This window comes from Camelina sativa, chromosome 20 (genome assembly GCF_030686135.1).
Source record: "Camelina sativa cultivar CO46 ecotype springtype chromosome 20, ASM3068613v1".
In the NCBI taxonomy this organism is placed as follows: domain Eukaryota; kingdom Viridiplantae; phylum Streptophyta; class Magnoliopsida; order Brassicales; family Brassicaceae; genus Camelina; species Camelina sativa.
This window is the reverse complement of record NC_141899.1, coordinates 3,501,969-3,527,686: the sequence shown is the minus strand read 5'-3', so window position 1 is coordinate 3,527,686 and position 25,718 is coordinate 3,501,969. Positions and strand designations below refer to the sequence as shown.

The 25,718-nt window shown below is 36.6% G+C and overlaps 7 protein-coding genes, 1 long non-coding RNA gene and 1 pseudogene across 12 annotated transcripts; 5 read left to right on the top strand and 4 right to left on the bottom strand.

Annotated features, from left to right (window-relative positions):
* Positions 1-11: 11 nt before the first annotated feature.
* On the top strand, positions 12-1,442 carry LOC104769107 (RNA polymerase II transcriptional coactivator KIWI). The gene is made up of 5 exons (XM_010493240.3): positions 12-168; positions 271-417; positions 611-716; positions 1,114-1,136; positions 1,229-1,442. Exons 2-5 carry the CDS (start codon positions 283-285, stop codon positions 1,286-1,288), a joined length of 324 nt encoding a protein of 107 aa, XP_010491542.1. The 5' UTR covers positions 12-168; positions 271-282; the 3' UTR covers positions 1,289-1,442.
* Positions 1,443-1,686: 244 nt separating this feature from the next.
* LOC104769106 (NAD-dependent protein deacylase SRT2) lies at positions 1,687-4,098 on the bottom strand. 2 transcript variants are annotated; one of them, XM_010493239.2, is made up of 11 exons: positions 3,999-4,098; positions 3,697-3,748; positions 3,366-3,606; positions 3,217-3,282; positions 3,074-3,119; positions 2,811-2,971; positions 2,601-2,730; positions 2,354-2,518; positions 2,152-2,279; positions 1,975-2,074; positions 1,687-1,888 (listed from the first exon to the last, which is right to left on the bottom strand). In XM_010493239.2, exons 2-11 carry the CDS (start codon positions 3,725-3,727, stop codon positions 1,838-1,840), a joined length of 1,119 nt encoding a protein of 372 aa, XP_010491541.1. In that variant the 5' UTR covers positions 3,728-3,748; positions 3,999-4,098; the 3' UTR covers positions 1,687-1,837. The 2 variants fall into 2 exon arrangements, with proteins under 2 accessions (XP_010491541.1, XP_087361839.1); XM_087505713.1 differs by having other exon boundaries at positions 3,063-3,119; positions 3,999-4,071.
* Positions 4,099-4,217: 119 nt separating this feature from the next.
* LOC104769105 (uncharacterized) lies at positions 4,218-5,776 on the top strand. The gene is made up of 3 exons (XM_019242087.2): positions 4,218-4,392; positions 4,523-4,675; positions 5,311-5,776. Exons 2-3 carry the CDS (start codon positions 4,553-4,555, stop codon positions 5,401-5,403), a joined length of 216 nt encoding a protein of 71 aa, XP_019097632.1. The 5' UTR covers positions 4,218-4,392; positions 4,523-4,552; the 3' UTR covers positions 5,404-5,776.
* A 304-nt stretch (positions 5,777-6,080) lies between these two features.
* On the bottom strand, positions 6,081-8,886 carry LOC104769104 (amino acid permease 2). The gene is made up of 7 exons (XM_010493238.3): positions 8,681-8,886; positions 8,072-8,213; positions 7,745-7,978; positions 7,530-7,623; positions 7,230-7,444; positions 7,008-7,147; positions 6,081-6,892 (listed from the first exon to the last, which is right to left on the bottom strand). Exons 2-7 carry the CDS (start codon positions 8,211-8,213, stop codon positions 6,236-6,238), a joined length of 1,482 nt encoding a protein of 493 aa, XP_010491540.1. The 5' UTR covers positions 8,681-8,886; the 3' UTR covers positions 6,081-6,235.
* Positions 8,887-12,593: 3,707 nt separating this feature from the next.
* On the top strand, positions 12,594-13,814 carry LOC147918433 (uncharacterized). Its single transcript, XR_015593332.1, has 3 exons — positions 12,594-12,795; positions 12,879-12,962; positions 13,591-13,814. It is a non-coding gene; the product is annotated as an uncharacterized LOC147918433 (long non-coding RNA).
* Positions 13,815-16,640: 2,826 nt separating this feature from the next.
* Positions 16,641-18,077, top strand: LOC104769100 (protein ATAF2). The gene is made up of 3 exons (XM_010493234.2): positions 16,641-16,991; positions 17,082-17,362; positions 17,464-18,077. Exons 1-3 carry the CDS (start codon positions 16,832-16,834, stop codon positions 17,875-17,877), a joined length of 855 nt encoding a protein of 284 aa, XP_010491536.1. The 5' UTR covers positions 16,641-16,831; the 3' UTR covers positions 17,878-18,077.
* Positions 18,017-20,235, bottom strand: LOC104769101 (uncharacterized; annotated as a pseudogene). Its single transcript, XR_015593331.1, has 5 exons — positions 20,077-20,235; positions 19,609-19,758; positions 18,731-19,511; positions 18,568-18,637; positions 18,017-18,464 (listed from the first exon to the last, which is right to left on the bottom strand). The product of XR_015593331.1 is annotated as an uncharacterized LOC104769101 (transcript).
* Positions 20,236-20,376: 141 nt separating this feature from the next.
* Positions 20,377-21,545, top strand: LOC104769102 (uncharacterized). Its single transcript, XM_010493235.3, has one exon. The coding sequence runs from the start codon at positions 20,377-20,379 to the stop codon at positions 21,337-21,339; it is 963 nt and encodes a 320-aa protein (XP_010491537.2). The 3' UTR covers positions 21,340-21,545.
* A 1,106-nt stretch (positions 21,546-22,651) lies between these two features.
* On the bottom strand, positions 22,652-25,471 carry LOC104769098 (uncharacterized). Of its 3 annotated transcripts, XM_010493232.3 has the most exons (5): positions 25,094-25,443; positions 24,660-24,718; positions 23,303-24,391; positions 23,136-23,210; positions 22,652-23,049 (listed from the first exon to the last, which is right to left on the bottom strand). In XM_010493232.3, the coding sequence occupies exons 3-5, from the start codon at positions 24,194-24,196 to the stop codon at positions 22,930-22,932; spliced, it is 1,089 nt and encodes a 362-aa protein (XP_010491534.1). In that variant the 5' UTR covers positions 24,197-24,391; positions 24,660-24,718; positions 25,094-25,443; the 3' UTR covers positions 22,652-22,929. The 3 variants fall into 3 exon arrangements, with proteins under 3 accessions (XP_010491534.1, XP_087361838.1, XP_010491532.1); XM_087505712.1 differs by lacking the exon at positions 24,660-24,718 and having other exon boundaries at positions 23,303-24,465; positions 25,094-25,471; XM_010493230.3 differs by lacking the exon at positions 24,660-24,718 and having other exon boundaries at positions 25,094-25,471.
* Between the last annotated feature and the right edge of the window lie 247 nt (positions 25,472-25,718).

Genomic DNA, 25,718 nt, shown 5'->3' with positions numbered 1-25,718 from the left:
CAACAGCGCGTGAACGGTTAACGCATTTAACATAATAAATACGCGAGAAGAGAGCGATACGGCGTTTCATTTGTCCTTCAGAATCTCTCTAATCAAATCGATCTCGCAGTAGAAGAGTGCTTTTGCTTTCTCTGAGAAACCCGTTGCAGCGTCACGACTCACGACCAGGTATGTCTCTCTTGTTTTAACTTTTTGTAATTTCTCGTTGTTTTGATTAGTGCGATTTTACTCTGGTCTGAAGAGAGCGTTTTGGGTTTGGTTTTTCTACAGTTTTGAGAAAAAATGTCTTCAAGAGGAAAAAGGAAAGATGACGATGTCAGAGCATCAGATGACGAATCTGAAGCCCACGCGTCGGCTAAGAAAATCGCAAAGCCAGCAGACTCCTCCGACGAGTCTGACGACATCGTCGTTTGCAACGTTTGTCTACTACTACTACTACTCTCTCTCTCTCTCTCTCTGTCTTTCAATAGCATTTCGTTATATTACTCTAGTAGCAGTGAGCTTTTAAGGGTTTCGTTCAAGTTTTGATTTTGTTAATAGGTTTTGCTCAATTTTAGGGTTTTTAATCGAATTAGGGTTTATGGTGGTTTGTTTTTGGGTGTACATTCAGATATCTAAGAATAGGAGAGTCTCTGTGAGGAATTGGAATGGGAAGATTTGGATTGACATTCGTGAGTTCTATGTCAAGGATGGTAAAACTTTGCCTGGAAAGAAAGGTAAACTTTTGTTTTTAAACTATCTTCTTGTGTGTGTTTCTCTTGCTCTCATAATTCACCACTCACCAGTGCTAGTAATGTGTTCCCTCATATCTTAATTTTCGTAACTGTTTTGCTTTGTTAAGTCTGCATCTAGTTAGGCTTATAATTGCAGATCTTAGGGCTTTATAACAGGTTATTCTGCTGATTGAGAGTGTTTATGTGCTTGTAACAGAGTGTTTTCTTTTCAATAGCATCGTTTTGTTATTTTTGGTTGTAGCAGTTCTCTTTAACATGAAAATATTTGATAATGATTTGCAATGTCCCGTGCCTGTCTCTAAGGACAGCTATATTAGTTTGCTTTCTTTGAGTAATCATGTATTGACAAGATTATCTCTATTTCTGTTATACGTTGCAGGTATCTCTCTAAGCGTGGATCAGGTATTCACATCTGTCTCCCATTGTTTATGTCTACCAGAACTGTTTCTGTTTTCTTGTTATTTGCTTATTACACAACTTTTTCCTTAATGCAGTGGAACACTCTTCGGAACCACGCAGAGGATATCGAGAAGGCCCTCTCTGACCTTTCTTAGGTTTTAAAACTTGTATAATTATTGGTTGTACGTCTATTAGAAGATGGCTCAGGTGTTTTGGTTGTTCTGTGCTTCGTATTAGTTGTTGTATTGACTATTATAACTTTTGGTTAAGACAAGCTTTGATTCGCATTAAGAATGATTTGCTATTTTATTTGCTGTTGAATTTTCAACTTAAATACGCTACTGGAATATTTGTTAACAAGATATAAGATCTAACTGTTACATTGTTACATACCTCTTGATTGATCCGGACATTGTCTTAAGAGCTGGGACACTGAGCGAACCAATGGCAAGAACTCTCTGCAATATATGCCCCGAACAGAGGAGATTTATTCTCTCTCTGACCCTTCTTAGGTTTTAAAGCTTGTATAGTAAATATTGAAATTCGGCTGGAATTGAGAATGATTACTCTTTTATTTGATGTTGAATTTACAACTTGAGATATTGTGCTGGAATACATAAATATCCATTTGATAAAATTATAAACAATATAGATGTAAATGTTACATAGCTCTTGTCAAAGTTCACTTGAATCTGGACATTGTCCTAAAGAGCTGGGACACTGATAGATCCCACGTCAAGAACTCTGTGCAATATCTGCCCAAACAGATCACAAAATGACAGATTATCAAGGCTAAAGATAACGAATTCACAAAGGGAAGAGATGTATGTTATGTTCTTACCTCACCAACCCTAGCATTGATTTTCAATGGAACAAGGTCATCAGCTCTTGTTTCCCCTATATTTACAATTGCAGTCATGGCACCAGCCTCATGAGCAGCTCTGCAAAAGGTATATATAGAAAGTTTCTTAACGAGATGCAAACCCAAAAACTGGATGAGATCTTTCACACGCATTACCTGACAAGGCGAAAAGCGGACATTGTCATTAATGATGAACCCAAAACGAGAAACGCATCGCTCTGTTTTGCAACTTCCATTGCCTGAGTAGCTCTTTCCTTCGGGATGTTGTCTCCAAAGAAAATTACCTTCAACAAAACCAAAAGCATAATAAGAAACAGTGACAAACTGCTTTGTTTCTATCTCATAAAGTCGAGCTTACATCGGGTTTTAGGACTCCTTGGCACTTTTCACATACTGGTATATGAAAACCCTCTTCCCAAAACTTTTCGTCAATCTCAATATCTCCATCAGGTCTTTGTTTCATGCCAAAGCTCTTCTCAGATCCTGGATCTCCATGATCAATACTTTCTATTGCTTCAGCCCACTACAGTAGAAACAATAACGTTGTAACCTTGCGGGATAATACATTATTAATTCAGTTAATTCGGGTTATGGTATACACTGACCTTAGGATTGATAGCTTTTAGCTGATCCTGAAACAAGTCTCGGGGAAAAGAGAAGCCACAATCTAAACACATAACAGTATATACTGTGCCATGTAATTCAAGTGGATCGCTTCCAGCACGATGATGCAGCCTAAACACTTAGAGCTTAGAGTTCAACATTCTTCACATCCAACAGAGATCCCACAAAAGAAGGAACTGATTAATATATACCTGTCAACGTTTTGTGTGATCATAAAATTTACTCTTCCAGCTTTTTCTAGTGATGCTAAAGCAGTATGAGCTGGTCCTGGTTGTGCTGCAGTGAACCGCCTCCATCCAGCGTAACTCCTTGCCCAATACCGCCTACGAGCTCGGCTTGATCGAGTGAATTCCTGTGAAGCAGGTGGTCGACAATAGATTTAAGACAACAAGAAGATAACAAAAAGTTTGCATTAAGCATCGTAAAGATTTCATAGCTCTTGCCTTCAGATCACCTGATGGGTAATTGGTTTGAAACCAGAACTGTATGCTCCATTTGGACTGCACCAAATTATTACAAAATGGAACCAGATGTAAGGAATCAAAAATCTTGATCAAACTGAGACAAGCTGAACGAGAATGCAGGCCATCATCAAACCTTCTATAATCCGGGATTCCACATTCTGTGCTAATCCCAGCTCCTGTTAAGATGGTGAGTCTCGAACTGCAGGAGAGAAGAGGAAAAGCCATAAAGATTTACAAATCAAATATGGCCACTTCTTAAAAAGATGACGAAGGAATATGAACCTTTGCTCAAAAAGTCGATACAACTTTTGGATATCTTCCATATGAGGAGGATCAGCATCTGGAACAATCTTTTTATCCCTAAGAAACCTAGGAGGTGCTTTTGATTCATTCCCCAAAGAACCACCACCAGGGATTGAAACTCGACATGTTGTTCTCACAAAGCGTCTGCATCCTTTAAACAACAGAACCAAATTTCCCCTAGATTGCAGTGGTTGGTACAGACTACGCAACGGACACAAATCTGAAAACAAAAACCTTCCCAACATTAACACCATTGCATAGCTAAAGTAATGAATCAAACTAGCTTTTAAGGTTATTTACTCATACTTGCCTGTAACAATTCCTCCAAACACTCTTCTCATGCTCTCACCCAAAAAAAAAGCCTACAGATGTAAAAATGCAACTACTTAACTACATCAATGATCACAAATCCCAGGGAAATGTGTATCCAAGACAACCAAATTCAATAAAAAAAAAAGATGTAGCGAGACAATGAGATTCAAAAATTAAGCCATCAAATATAGTTTCACCGACAAGTAAATACACATATCTTCTTATTCTTATCTTAGAATTCGAAAACATAATGAAACGATTCTTCAACATATATATTGTAATTATCTCCGCATTAGATACCTTTGAGAGGTCGTTAATGGCGGATGAAACCAGATTTCTCCAGTTTTTTTTGCTTTTTGTTTCTCCAGAAATTGTTTTTTTTTTTTTCCTTTTAAAGTAAGAAGACGAGGTGGGTAAAATCGGACGTCTGAAACTCATTCTGGCTGAGCAAGTAGCCACGTTGCACAATTATCCACCGTTAAAATTGTTTCACTTTCACTTAACTAAAACGACGTCGTTAAAGGAAATAAAACAGAAACCTAAATTGCTACCCACCGTGTTGTTCCCTCTTCCGTCGGAGACGATTTCTTAGCATCTCCGGCGAATTAAAATCCAGATTTCTCCTAAAATCGATCCTCTCTCCTTCGGACGAGTTCGATTCTCCTCCTAAAGTGTCTACTCTTACTTGCATCAGGTTTGTACCCATCATCCCTACCAAAATCACTTGCGTTTTGCTTTGATTATGTTTTTGATAAGATAAGTTAGGATTTAGCTGAATCATTTACAGTTATTGACTGAGTGATGTGAATTTTAATGATTAACAGAGCTAAATATTCTTGAGTTGGAAATCAAAGATGCCTCACAGAACAAGGCCATTGAAGGGACTCTTGCTTTTCACTGGAATTAACTTTCTCTTGGTGCAGACCATTACTCCTGTCTATGACTTTGTCTGCTTCTTGCCTTACTGGGAGAGAAGGGTATGTTTTAGATTAAACTTGGAGACAATGATCACTTTTTTTTTTTCATTCTGGTTCTATATCCTCTAAGTCTGTAGGTTAACTCATCTGGTTTATGATCATGGTAACTAGTTGTGATACTTTGATAGGGTAATTTAGCTTACATTTCTTAAAGGGCTCGAATCTCTTTTGTAGGTATATTTGTCTATCTAAAAATGCAAAAGCCTTTGAGAGCTGATGTTCAGTTCACATATAGTGTGTTCATATGATGCTATCAGATGATTTGACTCGAGAAAAACTGTTCTGTGGTGGTTAATTGGGTAGCCAAATTAGTTCTCGTGTCACTTAGATTTGAATACAAACTAGTTGTTTTACTAATTTCTGAGACTGTTAGCAAACTTTTTAGATGATAGAAGGTTATAGACGTTGCTTGGAGCTAACTGTCTTGGTACAGTAGGTTATGTGCATAGGTAGCATGAAGTATGCTCTCAGATTTGACATTCTAAATTAACAAATTGGATCATGTTGCATTTATCAAATACGCAGTAACTCCACTGTTATTTTATTTTTTGTTCTCCCATTTTCTGGCGTCTCATTTCATTGCTGAGTAACTATAGTTTTGTTTGTTTCTCTGTTACTTCGTTGAATAATTACAGAGAGAGAGAATTCGGCAGGAGCGTGAAGCAGCAGCTGTATCCTTAAACAGCACAAACTCAACACAGAAAGCAACTCAAGCATCTGTTGGATGATGAACTCTCTACATCTTCTCAATCTCTTAATCAGAAGGATTCCTCTTTGTAAGAAACTATTTACCCTCTGATTACCTGAATAACTGAGAAGACCTGAATTACTGAATAACTATTCACATCTCTTCTCTGAGCTTAGATCTATTTAGTAGCAAATCTTGTTAGTTTCTGGGTTGTTTTAATACATTTGTCTTAGTCGTAGATACTTTCAAAGATTCTGATCATTGGCAAGATCCAATAATCCCACATGTTTTTGATAAGTGCGATAGGCTATTAGAAAAAGGAACAACAATATATGATTTTCTTGAAATAGGCTTTTTGTTTTGGGTGGACAGCTCAATTATACTTATTTGAGGAGATTCTCTTTTATGCTAAACCATCCAAATTGCTCCTTTTTTATCAAATCATTGAACTGTCAGTGTCTCACTTTGATTCAAATTCCATTTTACCAGCAGTCCAGCACCATGTTTGTCAACTCATTGATTCACAATAGAAGATGCAATATATACATAAAAAATTAAAGAAACAAAATTCTTTGTAAACTTCGTCGTTTAACCATTCATTTATTTATGTTTAATTTGCAATTTGGACAAATTAATTCTCTCATTCTAACCACCTAAACGAAAAGTTTTTCAGGTTCCGTGCGACTTAATTATGATATAGAGAAGAAAACACACGAGTTTATATAATGGTTAAAACTTATACCATATTTTATAATTTTATTACAAAGATGGAACCATACGAAATTAAAACATACAATATACACATTTTCAAGTTTTCTTTGAAATGCTAAATAAACAATAAACTTTACACACCCAACATCCTTGTTGTTTCATCAATATGTAGACTTGAAGGGCTTATAGACCTTAAGATCAAGCATCACTCCGGCTATTGATCCAACTCCTGCGACCACCGAGATCACAAGACAAGCAACACTAAGCATCTGTAAACACACCCATCTCGTGCTCCATTTCTCTACCTTCCTCTGCTTTATATACATCTCCACCGGAAAATAAACCGTCAAGGGCCAAAACCCTAACGCCCCTAAGATCCCAACCACATCGTTGAAGAACGGCATTAGCATCGATATCACGGTGGTTGTAACGACAAATATACACCGGTAAACTATCCTGAAAACGTTTGCTCTGTATGGAGACCTAAGTCCGGGGATTCTGATTTCAAATTCCTTGGTGAAGAAGTCATTGTCTGGATATCTCTCTGCGACTGATTTTTCAATAAAGGCAAAGATGGGCTGAGCAAAGACTTGGTAAGCTCCAACAAGGTGGACGACGATGGCAGCGTTAGCTATGTCAAGAAGCCAAAACGGGTTGTAGAATCCGAAACCGGTGAGGAGGTTTCCAGGTGCTGCATCTCCAAAGGCGGCGTAACCCATTGAGCCACATAGCATGTAGAACATAGTCGTGACAGCGATGCTGATTTTGGTAGCTTTCTTCATCGTTTTCGATTCCGCCGGTGGAGATCTTACAGTGTCCTAAATAACAAGAGCAAAAAGAGTCAAAAAGCTGAATCTTTTGTACAAAGTAAAAGTTTCTTTTTTTTTAACCTAAAAGTTGAATCTTCGGTGCAAAGAAAGGTTATTTATTTACCTGAATCTCGATTAGGACAGCAGAGTATGAGTATGCAAAGGCAATGTCTCCAAGTGCTTGGAAGGTTCTCCATATCTTCTGTGTTTGAGTCACTGTTCCGATGCTTATTCCAGTGAGACTTCCTTTGAAAACTCCATTTGCTGAGAGAAGTCACATAAAGATTTAGCATTTTTCTTGGATTCTCGCAAAAGATTATGGGAGTCTTTTGTACGTAATGTTTACCTGCAACTTGAACGATTCCAAGAGCTAGACCGATGGCAGAGTAAGTGAAGGACATGACAGCTGCAACAATGGAGATCCACCAAATCTGGTCGAAGTCAGGAACCTGAGAGAGAAAGATCTCTGTCACACCAAATATGATCATGTAAGGATTGCTCGACATGTGACATGGGTCTTTTCCTCCACTCTTGTGGAAGCAGTTCGATCTCTTGATCGCCCTGCATGATCCATCCGAGTATGCAAATGTTATTTCTTTGTTTTTGTTAGTTGTGTGAAGAATGTTTGGGAAGAAAAAAAACTCACATCATGCTTATAGATGCTGCGATTGTGTATCCGATCGCTATACCAAAGAGATTCAAGTATTGAATGAGCCCACAAATCTTGAACTTGAACCCACCTACAAGAGAACAGAGCATTTCAATACTCAAAACAAAAAGCAGAGCTAAAACAGAGATCAGAACAGAGTGAGATAAACAGAGCATTCAAATCAATATTGATTGGTTCGAGAGTATTGGTACCTAGGATTGATCGAACGGCGTCCATGTAAGTGTAGTTTCTCTTGCCAGACACTGCATCACCGGTTCTGTAGCAATCGCTAAGAAGTGTCGAGGAGTAAAGAGTAACTAAAGAGAACAATATCATCACGGCAGGGCCAGCGATCCATCCAAGCTGTGCAATCGCCCACGCCAATGACAAAACGCCGGATCCAATCACCGCAGTTATTATATGAGCGCTCGCGGTCCAAACAGTCCCTGTTATAAAAACGCGCTTCGGTTTAAGTATTTACGTTTGTAAACCAAATGAAAGAAACGAACGTTTAATATTTGTTATGTTTAGATTTTAACCGGTTCTTTTGAGACGGCCATCATCGTCGAAGCATTTAAAAGCCGGTTGTGGAGGGACGACTTCGTTGCTGGCCACGTCGAAGACTTGGTGGCCGTGATGGTGGTTGTGATGGTGGCGAGTGGCGGCAGCGGTTTCACCCATCTGCTAATTAGGAAGAAACCAGTCTTAGTTTACTATGACCATGGGAGGGTGAACTAAAAATACGTTTCATGCAAGTTTATTCAATTCGGATAAAATTGAACCGTTATATTCCAAACCGGAAAAAAATATATTACTAAGGAGTAAGGACTTTTACAACTTGGTGCTAAAACAAAATATAATTCATTTTGTAGATATTAAATAAGGTCAAAATTCTATTTCAGAGCTTTTAGTTGAGCTTAAAATTTTGTTTCATTCAAATGGATGTCTTACAGTTTCATATGCAAGTATAGATATATAGATGATATGGTAGAAATTTTATAAACCTTGTGTGGAACATTGTAAATATAATTTTATGATAGTGTGAGAGTAATGTGTGAAACTAGCTAGTAAAGATATTCAAACTAGTTTCTGATTGTAATGTTAAAAATATACGTAAAAGAAAATTAAGGGAAACGTAGTAATAGTACCTCCTCTTATTGAGCCTTAAAAGAGAAGTAAGACTATTATTACAAAGCTATGAACAAAAACAAAGAAGAGCAAAATAGAACTAGGGAGATGGGTGATGATAGTAGGTTGCTGCTGCATTTTGGTTAGTGTTTGCTCAGTTTCTTATATAAGCCATGAAAAGTGAGGAATATAAATTAATTAACTGGAAATATATATGAATATTAGTGTATGACAATTATTTCAATTTTGACAATATTTGTTTGCTAGGGATTTTCTTTTGTTCTCCACCATCATTAGTGAGAGATGAATAAAATAAAATAATAGAGAATCGAATGCTTGTTTCTCCTCCGTACCTTTTGGGTTCGACTTAATCACTCACTGTTTATATTAATGGAAAAGTTGCAAAACTCATTATTACTTCAAATATTTGATAGTTGTATATAATTTAACAAGGATATACTAAGTTTATGATTATATAATTAGAAAGAATTTATGCTTCTTAAGTGCTTAAATATATTATATATAGAATGTTCATCATGGTGTTCCTCCCTATAACGTGGAATTTCTTTCCAAAGGCCACGCGTAGGCTTAGTGTTTTGTTTCGAAAGTTAAACGAAAAGTTAGGAAATGAATTATGAAAATTTAGTAGCTTCGAGAAATATATTTTTTTACATTAATCATGTACCTAAATATGAATCTGAACTACAAAAAACATGATATGCATGGAAACGTCTTGTACTCTTGTGAAATCTAAAGTATGTTATGTTTTCTTTTATGTCGTGTGGTTCAAAAGTTAGACATCAACTCTAATCATTTTCTGAACCCGAATTAGGGGTTCTGAGTTCGACTATGAACTTGGATTTGATGTGTTGCACCAAAATTCATAATGGTTCTGTAAGCACGTAATATTTAGAATATTTTAATCATAATTTCAATAGTCGTGTATATGATTCTGTTTTTTAACCTTGACTTAGTTATAGAGTAAAATCATCTACCGCTCAAACTTAAGTCTGTGTCTCTGTGATCAATTCAACTATTAGTAATCACGATTCACGAGAATCGGTATTTACGAAACACGTACGTCTTCCACAACTGCAAAGTTTACCCGTGATAGTAAGTCTCATGCATTTTACTAAATTTCAGACAAACATATTAATTGAACAAAGAGAATAATATTTATAAATAGATTTAAACATTGAGCAAGTGTACCATTGCCAACACCGTCAAAAGGATGAAGAAAAAGGTGAGAACAGTGTCCTAGTGATTAATATGATTATATTGACAAGAGAGAATCGAATTTTATCGAGTACTCTTATCCACCATTATATTTTCATTATTACCTTAATGTTGAAAGACAATCTTTGAATTCCAAGATTCTATCTTCATATACAATTTACTATTCTCTTTGCGCAATAATAAAGGCCCAATGTTTATGCGAACAAAAATCAACGATGACGAATATTTCGGCGTACTTAATAAATTTGTAGATTGTTTGTAGATTGTGACTCTTTGATTGAGCTGAACTACTTCGGTGCTGTGCGCTGGATGGATATTTCAGTGGTAAAAAAACAATTCTTCATATTTAAAGATATTAAGGATCATAATTAATAATAATAATAATAATACTAATTAAAGTAATGTCAAATTCCCGATAATTATGATGTGGACTTAGGTTCGTTACTTCGTTGTTAGTTTATATATGTACATCTTTTGTTCTTTTATATATATAAAAAAACTAAAAATCCATGTTTTTGGTTATAATTTTGGGTTGTAATTTGTAAGATAATGACGAACTCTTATAGTATTGGATTGGTGGGGTTGGAGAAATATGAATGTTTGTTTAATTAGTTATTGGATTTTTTTTTTTCAAAGGCTATAATTTTCAAAGGTTTTGATTTCTTTTCTTTTTGGACAAAGTCTATATATTTCTAGAGAAATTTATTGATATTCTTAAATATATAATTTTGAGGGAATTTTCTTTATGAATCATGATTTTATCTTTACCATTTGAACATAAGTTAAAAACATACTGTATATATCCATTATAAATTCGAATAGATAAATCAATTCATGTGAATGTGATTATTATTTTTTTAGGTCAACGGTAACCAAGTCAACCATATTTACAACATAAAATATAAATGTAATTTTGGTATAGTCAAAATACAGTTTTTTTTGGGTAAGATTGTGAGTGGGTTACAAAAAATGTAAAAGCTTATATCTAGTTGTAAGATTTGGGATGATATGTAAAAAAATCCAAAGGGAGTGTACAAGTAAACATATCCTTTATGTGATTCTAGTATTTAAAGTTTATTTTTCCCTTTGTTTTGTTTGTGGTTTTGGTGTGTGTTTTCATATCTTTTAGTTTATGGAAAAGATTGTCATGTAAAACATAGTCAGGTATAAGTTTATTTTTCCCTCCAAAATATGTTGCTATCAGGTTGCAAGTAGTTTTCTTTTGTATTTGAGGTCTTTTTTGTTTAAATTGTTTTAGGTCTGGTAATATGGAGCTCCTCTGAGGCAGAAGGCTGCACATGTGCTTTATTCAGGTTTTCCTTCGGCAAACACAAGGATAGATAGCGGAATAGTTGTTTAAGAGCTCGTTTATTTTTATAAAAAAAATTAAGATCAAAGCCAATTTTTATTGTAAAATAGTAGAATAGGAGACAAAAATAATATTAGATCAATATAAATAGGGTTCAATTTTCTTTTTTATTTGTTTTAAAATGTGAAAATGCCTATTTAAGTACAAAATTGTCAAAAATGTTTAATGGGTCAAAAAATTGAATTTCTTAGTATAAATAAGATGAAAGGCCAAAAAAAAAAATTTGCCCAAAGACATTCCAATTTATTGAGCCTAGGCTGCTTCATGTGAAAATAATAAGTGTAAGTCAACTTATAGTGTCTTTTGTTTGGCCGTAGAGGTTGAATGCATTATTGGAAACTTAGGATGGTTTGCGTTTAATTTTGTGATTTATGATTGGTTGTGTTTTTTTTTTTTTTTTTTAGTAACAATTAAGTGGGCTTCCCAAATTAAAATTAAATGGGCAGGGCCAAGGCCGGTTACAAAAGAAAAGACAATTAGAATAAGGAGAAACGGAGAAAAAAAACTCAACCGTCGCCGGTTGAGAAGATAGGAACCTGCTGACGACCGGAAGCAGAGACTGGATGCAGTAGTACCAGCAAACACAAGCCCCACGGCTTTGCGGCAAGGCCATTAGATCAAAAACTTCGACAGAAGTGTTTGGTTTCCATGTCCGCCTCTTTCCCGATGACCCACCTTACCCGCTACAGGGCTCATGGACTGCACAAGTCTCCGACGACCGGCTCTACTGAAGTTAGATCCCGTTCCTAACAATCTAACCCCCTGGGTTCTAACACCTCTCCTCTACATGTTTGTTAACCAAGTCTACATGTTTCCTTAATAGGGATGAACTTGGAACTTGCATCTTTAGTTGATTATGATGAGCTATTGTTTTCCTGGGTTTGATTTTTGGGTTTCTCTGCCTTGTGGTGGTTATGCTTCCTAACATGTTTGTTATTATACTTTGCATAGGAGTTTGGATGTTACAAAGTGGAAGTTCTGATTTGGCCTGCTTGCCTACACTCCCCTGTATCTGTACATCATGAGTTTGTAAGGTTGCTTTTTCTATGTTTGTTATTTCTAGTGTAGATTGCCGAGGAAGCAAAAAACTGAAAGTTTCAAGCTTTTGCGTGGTTGTCCCTATAGGGATGATTTTGAAGCTTTCATCTCTGGTGGATTCAGTGTTATAAGCTACTTATCTTATGGGGTTTTGATTTTTAAGTTTTTTTGGCTTGTGATTGTTGTGTCTTTGTTGATTTTTGAATTACTTCAGACTGTTATTTCTAGTGTAGATTGCCGAGGAAGCAAAAAACTGAAAGTTTCAAGCTTTTGCGTGGTTGTCCCTATAGGGATGATTTTGAAGCTTTCATCTCTGGTGGATTCAGTGTTATAAGCTACTTATCTTATGGGGTTTTGATTTTTAAGTTTTTTTGGCTTGTGATTGTTGTGTCTTTGTTGATTTTTGAATTACTTCAGACTGTTATAGTTTATTGGGTATCAAAGAAAAGTGAGCTTCCACCTGCAGAGGGTTGCCTCACTTCTCAATTGACGGTTTCCCATCCTCCCTCCCTTCCTTGTTTATGATTTTACGAGACTATGTTTTTTTTTTTCTTAGATCTGATGCTTTGTTGCAGTGTCTTATGCTGCTCACTGAGGGTAAATTTATATGTGCCATAGATTTCGAATTATGGGCTGGTCTATATCTCCAGCCAGATAAGGTAAAGTTGAATGTTCTTTTGAGTTTTGTATAAAACGGTTTTGTTTTTGTCACCTTTCTATTTAATGGTCTTGGGGGTTTAAATGGCTAGAGTGGTTAAAGCTCTGTAGGTTACCTTACTTTTCCAACTGATTTTTAAGACTGTGTCTTCTGTACATTTGATGATGAATCTCACCTTTGCAGCAATGCTTGGTTAATGGCTGACATTTTTGAAGATTCTCAGTTCTTTTATAGTGTTTAATTGCTATAGTCTATCACGATGAGATCTATAGTCTTTTTTTTTTTTTTTGTTGGTTCTTCCACACTAGTTGTTAGCAACGGTCGTGGTGTATGTGTGTTAGCGTTGTTGATGGTAAGCGCGGCATCAGATTTCTTGCCATTAAGAGAATTTGATTGGAATGAATGTTGTGATTCTGGAGAATGTATGGTGTGCTAGTACAAGTACATATATTACTAGGGTTTTCTGTAGACATTTTGTTATGAATTACAGCCTTACAGGTTAGTAGGTTAGTAGTCAGTAAAAATTGAGAACATCACCTCCTTACTTCTGGTGAACAGGTCGATTCACTATGTTGTTGGATTGTTTACCTCCAAATCCTAACTCATTTCGTCAATCATGTGACTTGCAGGTCAAGGCTTGCTTGAAATTAATTATGGACGTTTTCAATGGGAGAATGGCGGCAGAGGGGCCAAATGAAATGGAGATTTTACTCTAATTTATTTTTAACGACATAGCTTTTTTGAGTGGCCAAATAAGTGGGTGCCCAACAAATGTAAATATCGCTGCAAAAACAATGTAATGTATTCGAACTTTTGATACTTGACATTTAAAATACATTGTTTTCACCACAAACGTTAGTCGAATTCTTTGGGTTATGTTCTCAACCACGTACGAAATTAAACACCATGAACATCATGTTCGCTGTGGGATGAAACAGAGTATGCAATAGAACACGAATCTAAGAGTAGAGAGACACAAGAGTTTTAACGACTTCAAGTCTTGCACCTACGTCTCAGCTTCGAAGGCACAAGCAATCTGCAATCCACTAGAAATTCTTAAGAGTTGCATCACTCACAAAGTCACAAAGTTGGAAACAATATAGAGACCAATCCAAGATTTGAGCTTATCTCTAATCTCTATCTTACAACTTAGTAACTCAGATGCTAACTTGTCTTGATAACAAACTCTTCGTATCACTCTTACGGATACAGTAAGCTGGTTACACGAATTCAACCAACCAAATTAAATTCAACATTACTCAAACATTCCAATCAAGAATATATATATATATATATATAAACTACAATCCACGGCTTGCAAACGCATGCTAATATAGTTATGATTTTGACTTTTATCACACATTGTCATTGTCATATATATAAAGAGCATTGCATAAGACAAGTAGTCATATGAATAGAGAAATAGTATATTTGTGATACTAATTGTTGGCTTGTTGCTAACGATAGGTTGTAAGTTCCGACAATGAAGTCCCAACTTGTCCCCTCCTTATCCAATTTCTCAAGCATATTCGAATATAAATTTCTATATACGACAAAACAATACCATCATAAAAATATGTATAGGTCAAGTTCGGCAGCTATAACATCAAGCTCCACGAAGCTTCATATTTTTCAGTTCACACAGCGACTTAAACAAACAAGTGTTCAAAATAATATATAAAGTTTGAATTCAGATCAAGTCCGGATTCAGTTTATCTGACTTTCATAATAGAAAAACAATTTTTTTTTTTAAAAGAAACAATCATGCATTTAGGTATTTTCTTTTGTTTTTTGGGGGCTTAAAATATTAGTGGGCATATCTTTAGACTTGTCTGTTATCATCCAAAACGACAAATATTAATTTTCTTTCTTTTGACCTATACTACAGTATTATAACCTTGATTTTTATATACAAATTGCGAATGTCTGTCACTCGGGCTAAGTTGGTTCTAGCTATCTGATTCTAAATACAAAAATAAACGCAAAACTCTCTTTAAGTTTTCTTCCAAAAAAATATCTTGGCCTTTAAAATCCATTAGTGTTCCTAAGTACTTACAGAATGGGGAGGTAATTAATTAGGGGATACAGAAGTCGTAAGTGCACGATTAATTTAACTAAAAGATGTGTATGAAATGATACGACTTTATAAACTTAAATTATTAATACGTACCAAATTACCAATAAAGAAATATCCTTGTTGTTGACAAAAACAAAAAAGGTCATGTTTGATCCAAAAACATGTTTGCATTATTAATCGGTTAAAGTAGTTATAAACTTATACTAGTAAAAGGAAAAGATGACCATATTCTTATAAAACATTATACTACTAATTATGTTGAATAGATCACATACTACCTACATAGTATAAATAATACTCAATTATATGATAGGAAAACGTAAGTGATGATCATTAAAGGGTAATATTGGTGGATGCCACAATTTTGGAGAAAAATGAAGAAGATACCACAGTGTCAGAAAAACAAGGTAATTACCAGTTTTTGGGTAGGGGAGTTTACAGCCGAGCCCTCAACAAATGGGCTGGAAGTGGTGGTCCCCACTATGCTGGTCACCTACTGAAGGAGAGTGGCGTAAATTCCTCCTGCTGAAGAAACATGTACTGTAGACAATATGGTATTTTCTTTATTATCCATTTAAATTGTGGTATCCAATACATATTCTCATCATTAAACGGGGAACAAGCCCACGTCAGTCCCTCCTATACACACCTACCTCAACTTTCTATTTTCAGATTTTTTTTTTTTTTTTAATAACTAGAAGAAGATTCATGTGCATTTTTAAAAAACAATATCACGAATCAAACTTGTGAAATTTAAATTGATCAGGCCGTAATGAAAGCGGCTCAATTCGTACTTAATCATTAAGGATTATTAAACTAGTGGTCCCTAAATAGTTCTCTCGTAAACACATTTTTAAAACCGGGAAACTCAAACTAGCTAGTGGTCGCTAATTAAATAGTCTCCCGCAACTGCAAACTCAATGTAATAAATAATAAATATATACAATTAGTCGGGAAATCTATACTGTAGTAAGAAAAAATATAATGATATTAGTCGTATCAAATAGAGTAAAGAAGAAAATAGCAAAAAAAAATCCGGCGACTACTACTACACGATTTTGGCGATTGGCAATGTTACAAATGACGTCATCGTTCATGACGCAAACTTGGGAGAACTATTCTGGTGCGGGAGAAGCTCATAAACCTATCCAATCACAAGTCATGATTATAAACAACTTCCACCCCAAGAAATGCTGACTTATATCTTCTTCAGCTAGGTTCCATTTCAAATATCATCATAATAAAAGTACTGGCTGCTGAGGAAAAAAAATATTTAAAGAAATAAAAACAAAAAAACCATTATTAGTGGTAAGTAAAAGGAACAAAAGCGATAAGATACACTGAGACACAGGTGATTAACGTTTTGACACATAATTAAAAAAAAAAAAAAAAGGGTCGGTCAAATATCTACGAGTGACGAAAGCAATGACAACAGCACAAGAGCTTTACACAAGTCGACAATCCAATCATTTCACGACACGTACATACCTCTCCAGCTGGCTGCGGTCAGCGTTGAAAAGAAAACGGTCGTTTTTTTTTTTTTTTGCCGCACGTGCTTCATAACCCCTCCCCCCCGCTCGTGTCATCTTCTTTTTTTAATTTAATTAAAAGTTAAAAAAAAATTTCGGCGATTCTCGTCCTTATAAAACCTTCGTCCCCTTACTCACATATCCTCGATTACAATCTTGAGCAAGAGAGGAAGAAGAAGAAGACAAAAAACAAAAAAACTCAGATCCATCAGCTGAAAGTTTAATTTTTTCAACCCAAAGAAAGAAGTAAGCAAGAGAGAGAGAATGAAGGCGGAGCTAAACTTGCCGGCTGGATTCCGATTCCATCCAACAGACGAAGAGCTTGTGAAATTCTACTTGTGTCGGAAATGCGCATCGGAGGAGATCTCAGCTCCTGTTATCGCTGAGATTGATCTCTACAAGTTCAATCCTTGGGACCTTCCAGGTACTTACTTACTTACTACATCTTAAACCATTTCCACATATTCTTCGAGAGAATTCGTTGTTTAATTTTGAGATTTTGTTTCTTTTTCAGAGATGTCTCTGTACGGAGAGAAAGAGTGGTACTTTTTCTCACCTAGAGATCGGAAATACCCAAACGGTTCTCGTCCTAACCGGGCTGCTGGTACCGGTTATTGGAAAGCTACCGGAGCTGATAAACCCATTGGTAAACCCAAGACGTTGGGTATCAAGAAAGCTCTCGTTTTTTACGCTGGCAAAGCTCCTAAAGGGATTAAGACCAATTGGATCATGCACGAGTATCGTCTCGCTAATGTCGATAGATCAGCTTCTCTTCACAAAAAGAACAACCTACGAGTATGTTTTATCTTCTTCTTCTTCTTCTTTCTTAGCTTTATCTTTTATGTTTCAATCTTCTTTAGAGATTTGGTATTAACTTTGTTTTGGTTACACAACAGCTTGATGATTGGGTTTTATGTCGAATATACAACAAGAAAGGAACTATGGAGAAGTATCTACCTGCTGATGAGAAACCAAGGACCACGACAATGGCGGATCAATCATCATCTCCTTTTGATACATCCGACTCGACTTACCCGACATTGCAAGAGGATGATTCGAGCAGTTCTGGTGGTGGTCACGGTCGCGTTGTCTCACCAGATGTTAGGGAGGTTCAGAGCGAGCCTAAATGGGGAGAGCTTGAAGATGCTTTGGAAGCTTTTGATACTTCCTTGTTTGCTGGTTCCATGGAGTTGTTGCAGCCTGACGCTTTCGTCCCCCAGTTCTTGTATCAGCCTGATTATTTTACTCCCTTCCAGGATCCACCTGAGCAGAAACCATTCTTGAATTGGAGTTTTACTCCACAGGGTTAAAACTGAAAGAGACTATAACTTGTTTGCCTGTACTGTTCTGATATGCCAGAGAGAAGAGTCTCATCTCAGCTCATCCCTGGTTGTTAGTAGTGGAGAAAAAGATTGTAGTATGTTTATAGGTGTTAGCATCCGTGTCTCATTAGTAGGCAAATTCTTGTTATTTCATGACAAATTTATATGAAAATATTCAAATTCTTCAAGATCTTGCACTTTTGTAGATACTGATATAAAAGATGTAACCTAACCTTTACAAGAAAATTTTGAGGTTCATAATCTTAAGCGAGGCGATTTCCTTACTGCTGTTGTTCCTAATGTCTCGGAGTCTTTTCATTCTCGTTTTCTTCACCTGTGGTTTATTTTGTGAACAATGATCTCTTTCCTTCTGCTCAAGCTGTTTGGAGGTTTTTCCAGATCCATTAATCCCACATGGAGTTCTCATCCTCTTTGCAGACTCCTTTGCTTATTCCTTCGATCTCACCTCCTGGATATTCAGAATATGGAACCACGGTTTCATCACGGGAATCGATGAGATCAGATAGCTGGCTTTGTATCTTTTGGGCAACCTTCCACAGTTCTCTGCAGCTTTCCTGTAGATATAGAAATTGCGACAACAGAAAGGGCTCAGAACTAGTTTTTCATCAGCTCAAGAACACATCAGTGACATGAAGTAACATGGATTTTCGACCTCACCATTGATAGAGGCAAACAAGAAACATCTTTGTTCTGCTGGTCATTCTCCCTGCACTGTTTCAGCATTTTCCTATATATTTCCAACCCCAAAAGAGAAACATGAAAATCTTTAAGCTAATTCAAAGATGAGTAGAGAAGCAGGCAAAAAGGGATCGGAGCTTACTCTAGGGCAATGATATTGTTGCATGCTTCGGTTTGGCACTCCCAAAGTTTTTTATATGCTTCACTCTTCACTTCCACCCATGCTTCTTTCATCGTGTTAGATGTCCTGCACAGTTTTGCTTTCATCTGTTTTGAGCTTGTTTCCATTCCTTCTTCACCAGACTCTTCTATCAACACATCATTTTTCCCAACAACTAATTCATCTTCTTCACAGTTTGCTTCAATCTTATCTTCAGTCTCGCTATTCTCAAGAGCCACTTCTGGTTCTCCAGCAACTCCCTCTTTCCTAGGAGTTTCAACAGTCAAATCCCTTAAACCTGCTTTGACTCCATTATCTTCTGTGTGCCTTACTTCAATGGCGTTAACGGCACAAAATGCTTCACATTGGAGGCTGGTCCGGGACTCAGTCAAACTCTGTTTCTCCACTAAATCAACCTTATGATCCACAGACGTCAAAATTTCAACACATTCTTCCTCGCTTTGGAGAGTCATAACCTCATTCGCAGCACGCTGATCATTACTTCTCGCTGTAATCACAGCGCTCGTTTTTCCAGCATCTGTGGACACAACACAGTATTCTTCTTCTCTCCGGGGAGAGAGTAACAGTAGTTGTTGCAGTCACAAAGTATCTCTCTTTTCTCCACAAGCTTGGCTAAATGATGACTTAACAAACTCGTGTGAGCAAATGGCAAGCTCTTGTACTTGGACTTAATAAACTCAGATATGGCTTCTTCACACGAGCCACCTTCTTCATTCAAATCCATGATAGCAACAAATATCATCTGAAACAAATTTATTATAGTCATAAGAACACAGCAGAAATAAGTATGTGTGTGGTATATATTTGCACATAATAAATGTCATAAATTTCATACATACAGCTGAATAAGTGGGATGATCAGGAGTACATGATAAACACAGATCCAAGAGTTTCTGTTCGAAGAGTTTAGTCTAAGGAAGGGAGAAGCCTCTTGAATTCGCTAAATTCAACATAAAAGCTCTCAGATTCTCAACTTTTCTTTCATGTGCCTGTCCGTCAACAAAAATTATTCACAGTTAACATTCAGATACAATGCATAAAACTATGGAATCGAGCAATCTATAGCTTATGAGCAACTCAAACATTACATGATCGTACAAATAACAAACAGATCCATAAACTACAATCAGAAGACTCCGAATCACAGTAAATAGAACGTAATATAAGATATAAATTAGTGATGTGAAATCCAATTTGAAGAAACCTAAACCCACAAAGTCACAAACACGTTGATAGATAAGCGGAAGAGTAGAAAACTAGAATAAATTACATCGAAACGAAGAAGATAAAAAGCAGGAGTTACACACCATAGGCAATAATGTAGCAGAAGCCGCCATGGGAGAAGAAGAATCGAAGCTCTGCAAGTGTTATTTCGCAGAGTCGGCGCTTAAACCCTGAAGGCGAGTGAGTTAAAAGGAAGGAGAAACTTGCCAGTAATGTGTTGGACAATTTATATCAAATTAAACCGAATTAAACCAATCGAGATCCAAATCAAGTATTTTATTTGATTTAAACCGACCGGTTATGTTTGGTTTCCGGTAAAAGCTACCCTAAAGAGGAAGAAGAAGAAGACGAAGAGAGCGTGAAGATCACAGAAACCAGAAAAAATGCTTCCATTAAAGCTTGCTCGATCTCTTCTCCTCCACGAGACTCTCAATCTCACTCATAATTCCGGTGATAAAGACGACGGCAAAGAAGAAGAAGAAGAAGAAGGAGAAACAAGTATCAGGCAAATCCTAAGCTCCTACAAGCAATCAAAAAAAACCCGATCGAGATCCGAGAAGAAGAAGAACACGAGAAATTCGAAAACCCCATTGCTCTACTTCGTTCCAACGCGAGAATTAATCTCAGACACTTACAGATTAGCCACAGTAGCAAGAGATCTAGGTATGGATTTGTACCCAACACCATCGCTCTCTCACATCATCTTCTCATTCCCGCCGCGTGAATCGAAATCTCCGTCGCCGTCTCCTTTCTCTTCTTCTTCGCAACCTTCTTCGACGTGGTCCTCGTCGGCGTCGCTATCGTCGACTCTCTCATGGTCACTTCCGAACGACGCCGTAATGCTCTCATTCCCATCTCTCTCCGCCTCATCACTCTCTCACCTCCGATCCTTCGTCTCCCTCTCCAACGGACTCTTCAAACTCGTCTTCTCCTCCTCCGCCGCCGCTGTGGAAACATCTTCTTCCTCATCTGCCTCGTCATCATCCGGATCCGTTAGCAATTGGGACTGCTGCTCTGTTTCTCTTTTCTCGAGAATCGCTAACAAACGAATCGGATCGATGGAGAGTTTCTCGAACGCATTGGCTTCAAACGGATGGTCGATTTACAAGACGAAAGTGAATCATCATCCGTCGTCGTCGTCGGAATCTACTAGTAGTAGCAATACCGGTGGGGGATCGGTGTATCTGTTTAGGAAAGTGTATACGGGTCGGATCATGAACCGAGAAGGAAACGGGTCGTGTAGAGTGAGAGAGCTGAGACTTCCTCAATTGGATTTCAGGAACGCACCTCTACGGATTCTACAGTATTTGATGTTGATGACTGATGACATCTTCTTCCTTCCGTAAATTTGGTATTTGTTTTTGTTTCTTCTATGTAATCTGATCTTTTTTTTAGGCATATGTAACTAAAATACAAATTTGATAAGATTTGACAACAACATTGAAATAGACTATACTTGAAGTTCATGATAGTAGATTTATAGTCTAAGCAAGTCCATATGTGAATGACTTGTAACAATTACACAACAATAAAGTTTTGACTCTTCTAGAAAGTCTCCTTATAATATTTGTTTCTTCAACTTCCCCTCTTTAGACTTTAGACTTTCTTCTCTTACTTATGGGCCTTTTCCTTTGGGCGATTTTGAGTGCGGTGAACCTGGTAACGATATGCTCAACAAGTTAAGTCGATTAGGTTCTCTAAGAAAAAACTTATACATTGAATTCTGATGAGTATGTATGTAAACACCCCGAAAAATTGAATCATAATTGTGGTGGAAATACAACTTATTCGAACTCATATAGCTTTGAATCACGGTTAAGAAATTTACTTATTGGTGGTGGACTTGCGGGAAACTCTTTGGCGTATCCAGAATTTGGAACCCTGATAGGAGCTAGAACCAAAAAAAAAAAAAAAAAAAAGGTTAAACATTATGTAAGTGTTGGTACGTATGTATAATTATCCATTTCTGGATCGCAAAAGTATATTTTCTGAACATAATAGAAAATTCCAATTAACTAAAATTTTCTGTGTTATGCTTTCCGCAACCATCAAAAACTCATACAATTAAACAAATCTTGCGTTAAGAGGTTTAAGTTTTTTGTGTTCATTCAAAAGTATAAACACAAATAAAAACGCAAACGCAGACATTCAAAAGTATAAACACAAATAGTTGACACCCGTTTCTTTCTATAACAACAACGTATATTACAGCTTAACACAAGTTTAAGTTATGCGTAGAGAAGTTAAATACTAACGTCGGTGGGGGTAGCGTTTGGCCTCGGCGACACCAACTTGAGAAGAAAGACACAGAAGCAAAGATAGAAGAAGAACAATTACATATGATTTCTCTTTACCCATTTCCAACTGATTGTCTTTGTTACATTAGTTGCATGGAATGGTATTTTATAGAGATACAGAAAGATAATGGAGCATCGGACTCAACTCACCCAGCTAAATTCCAATTTAACGCGCTTTTCCCTTTAAACACTGACTAACGACTCTATATCGGCCACTCTTTCTTTTGCTATCCAACAAATGCTCAAGACTTTGAAGTCCATTTCTTGTTTTTAGATAAAGGGTCTAATCTAACAGTTCCAAACACAAATAATTGTGTTTGTTAGTTAGTTATCTAGTTAATCTTCAAAGTAGAACACAGTATTTGTAGTATTTTTTTTCTTCTTCTGTTAATCTTACTTTGAAAATTACATATGCAAACACAAGAAGAAGAGAGATGCAAGACAACATGGTTGTGGGGTGGAAATTTTTTGCTAAAATATCATGACTTCATTCAGTTTCCTTTCTTCTTTTTTAGTCTTTGTTTTTATATGAGTAATTAATTGTACATTTTGTGTCTCAAAAGAGAAATAACGTAAATGATATTGACAGAGAGACCAAAAAAGAGTAGTAACACGAGGATAAGGATGATGAAGAATTTATCATGTGGAGGAGTGAGAAGCGTGTGAACGTGAAGCCCAAATGCCAAACACAAGAAACCAGAAGACGAACAAGATTGCCCAGTACCGTGCTGGTCCGTACCTGATTCTTGTCAGCACGACCTGTTTGTTGTTCCCAAGTAAGTTAGTTTTCTCATTCATCATCACAGATTTCCAGGAACAAAAATGAAAATGAAACTTTCACTTACGAATCTGAAGAAGATGACTACTGTTAAAGCACAGAGACCACCAAGAAGTATGTGCAGCCCACTCTTTGCAGTTCTCTGTGCAAAAGGTTTTTAAAATATCATCCTATTAGCCTTTTAACATTCTAAACACAGAGGATTATATGGGACAATCGAAGTGTGATCAATACCTTTCCAACACGAGGAGCAATGAGCCAAGCCAAAGTAACTGTGAGTAATCCGGTAGCGAGTAGTATGCCAGTACCTTCAACCGCCCATTTAGTCGCACGGCTTTCCATAGGCAAGATATCAAAGTTTACTACACCCAAAGGTTGTTCAGATGTAACCTGAGAAGAACTTGCCCCTGCAGCAGCGGAATTACTACTATTGTTGTTTGAACAATGAGGACCAAACCATAACGAAATCTCACTAAGCCGTTGCCTTCGAATGGCTGCAACTGCATCAGGATCAATCCCTGAAGAACTCGTGTTGTTGTTAACTGCTACAGGATTCGGATCTCCATCAGCTGTTCTTTCTCTTAGCGCTGCGTAATCTTTCAAGGAGATTACCACTTTGTTGAAATCAACTGTTCTTATATTCTCTGCGGTTGTTCCGCATATCTCACAAACTGTTGATCCGTGGTTGACGAACCATTTCAATGCACAAGCGTAGTGTACCAAAGCAAGATCGTTTTTGCAAGAACATCCAAGTTCTAGCAACGTATCTCGATGCTGCCACGCACCCATTTCAATATCTTCGTTAGAGCAAACGAAAACTTCTCCATCAGGACTTATCAGTTCGATGAATCCACTCGGTTTGACAACTGAGCTTTTCTGATCAACAACGGTTTCTTCACCCGCATTGCTTTTACAAGGATCGGAAACAGGAGGAGTGATACCCAAAAACCCTAAAGCAGCGTCTCCTCTTCTATCGGATTCTGAACATTGGCACACACGGCAAGTTGGTAAACCAGTGTCTTTGTCTGAACTGTAACGTGGTGCCTCATGTTCTTCGTTCTTGATAGGTGGAGAACCGTGATCACTGACTCCACAGTTATTAGTCTCCAACTGATTCTCTTTACCCATCAAATCCAAAAGCAACCAAAGAATTGAGATTTTCTTCAAAACACCTCTAAAACCATATCTCCAAAATCAAGCTCCTTTACAGCCCACCTCCTTGTAAACAATTATACTCCACAGACATAGAAAGACAACTCAAGAACAAGTTACCTCATCTAACAAAGAACCTTCACAGCATCTATACGAGAAGACACAAAGCTCCTGCAGTTGAACAAACACACACAACCGCCAGATTTAGCATAATCTCGAAACAGGTATTGAGATTATACAACAAACTGAAAATATAAGACAAGAACACAAAGGAGAATCAAGAAACATGACAGGAAGCAAAACACAGACCAAAAAAAAATGAAATCAAGCTTAAAGAAGCATCAAGAAGTTTTATCTGTACAACAAAAATGAGAAGAAACGTCTAACAAGAGGCGAATAAGACGTAGCAACAATAATATATTAGTAAGATCAAACCAACCTATCAGAAGATCATGAGAAGAACCACTAGTGAAAAAAGACATCACATAGAAAAGATGTCTGCAAATCAAAAAGATTGATTTTTTAATTTGTAGATTGTAACGGAAAAGGTATCAATAAGTCTATAATACTAAAAAAAAAAGAAGCTTCAAACAAGGATTCCACCAAACTCCCACTGATGAATAAAGAAATTAAAAAAACTTATTAAGACCCAAAAAAAAAAAATCGTCACTTTCATAGAGGGTTGCTCTCCTTCATGAGTTATATACACACACTGCCTCCTCAAAACATTAGTGATCTCTTTAACTTTATACAGAATTACAGAACAAAAGCAAAAGGGTAATAATAATAAAAAAAGATCTGTAATTGCAAGTAACAAGATCAAAACACAAGCTTTCGAGTTTTTTGCAAGAATCAATACTAATAAAGTAGTACCTCCGGAGAATCTGGATAGAGAGAGATCGATTGATGATGATACAGAACAGAAAAAATAGTAAGAAGAAGCGAGAGAATCAAGGCTCTTCCAAGAAAAAGAACTCAATGCGTATATATCTATCACGGCGGCCTAAAAGTAAGGGAATTTGGGAATTAGGTATTGGGATTTATCAAAGGAAAGATAGAAATCTCATCCCTTGTCTGTACAAGGGAGCTTCCGTTTCAGATTTTTTGTTTTTTCCTTTTTTTTTGTTTGATGTTATTGTTGTTTTGGACTGTTTTTTTTTCTTTCTTTTTTATTTTATTTTGCTTTTCTAAATCTATTTTACTTTTTCTTTTGGTTTGTAAACAGATGTAAAAGTGATTTAGTTTCTCTTCTTTTTGCCACTAACACCAACCATTCATATCCTGAAAAGTGTAGATTGTTCTTTTTCTTTGTGTAGTTTTTTTTCATTTTTTTTTGGATACATTAACAAAAAAAAAAACTGTTCAGATTCCCACTCAAACAAGTTAGAAAAAAGCAAGCGAATAATTTATTACTCCAGTTTTTGCCTTGGGAATCTGATCTTTCATGTATTCATCAGAGCATCTTTATAGGCACAACAGTTTTTTGTGTTTTTAGATT

Bases quoted from the DNA above. Each gene is read 5' to 3' on its own strand.
- LOC104769107 (XM_010493240.3), top strand. From the start codon at position 283: ATGTCTTCAAGAGGAAAAAGGAAAGATGACGATGTCAGAGCATCAGAT. The intron at 717-1,113 runs GTAAACTTTTGT...TATACGTTGCAG, and splicing joins AACTTTGCCTGGAAAGAAAG to GTATCTCTCTAAGCGTGGAT. The intron at 1,137-1,228 runs GTATTCACATCT...TCCTTAATGCAG, and splicing joins TCTCTCTAAGCGTGGATCAG to TGGAACACTCTTCGGAACCA.
- LOC104769104 (XM_010493238.3), bottom strand. From the start codon at position 8,213: ATGGGTGAAACCGCTGCCGCCACTCGCCACCATCACAACCACCATCAC. The intron at 7,148-7,229 runs GTAAACATTACG...GACTTCTCTCAG, and splicing joins TGGAATCGTTCAAGTTGCAG to CAAATGGAGTTTTCAAAGGA. The intron at 6,893-7,007 runs GTAAATAAATAA...CTTGTTATTTAG, and splicing joins CTGTCCTAATCGAGATTCAG to GACACTGTAAGATCTCCACC.
- LOC104769102 (XM_010493235.3), top strand. From the start codon at position 20,377: ATGCTTCCATTAAAGCTTGCTCGATCTCTTCTCCTCCACGAGACTCTC.
- LOC104769100 (XM_010493234.2), top strand. From the start codon at position 16,832: ATGAAGGCGGAGCTAAACTTGCCGGCTGGATTCCGATTCCATCCAACA. The intron at 16,992-17,081 runs GTACTTACTTAC...TTTCTTTTTCAG, and splicing joins CAATCCTTGGGACCTTCCAG to AGATGTCTCTGTACGGAGAG. The intron at 17,363-17,463 runs GTATGTTTTATC...GTTACACAACAG, and splicing joins ACAAAAAGAACAACCTACGA to CTTGATGATTGGGTTTTATG.
- LOC104769098 (XM_087505712.1), bottom strand. From the start codon at position 24,196: ATGGGTAAAGAGAATCAGTTGGAGACTAATAACTGTGGAGTCAGTGAT. The intron at 23,211-23,302 runs GTATTGATCACA...CCTTTTGCACAG, and splicing joins TTGCTCCTCGTGTTGGAAAG to AGAACTGCAAAGAGTGGGCT. The intron at 23,050-23,135 runs GTAAGTGAAAGT...AACAACAAACAG, and splicing joins TAGTCATCTTCTTCAGATTC to GTCGTGCTGACAAGAATCAG.
- LOC104769106 (XM_010493239.2), bottom strand. From the start codon at position 3,727: ATGAGAAGAGTGTTTGGAGGAATTGTTACAG. The intron at 3,607-3,696 runs GCAAGTATGAGT...TTTTGTTTTCAG, and splicing joins GTTTGGAGGAATTGTTACAG to ATTTGTGTCCGTTGCGTAGT. The intron at 3,120-3,216 runs GTTTGATGATGG...AATTTGGTGCAG, and splicing joins GGAATCCCGGATTATAGAAG to TCCAAATGGAGCATACAGTT.
- LOC104769105 (XM_019242087.2), top strand. From the start codon at position 4,553: ATGCCTCACAGAACAAGGCCATTGAAGGGACTCTTGCTTTTCACTGGA. The intron at 4,676-5,310 runs GTATGTTTTAGA...GAATAATTACAG, and splicing joins TGCCTTACTGGGAGAGAAGG to AGAGAGAGAATTCGGCAGGA.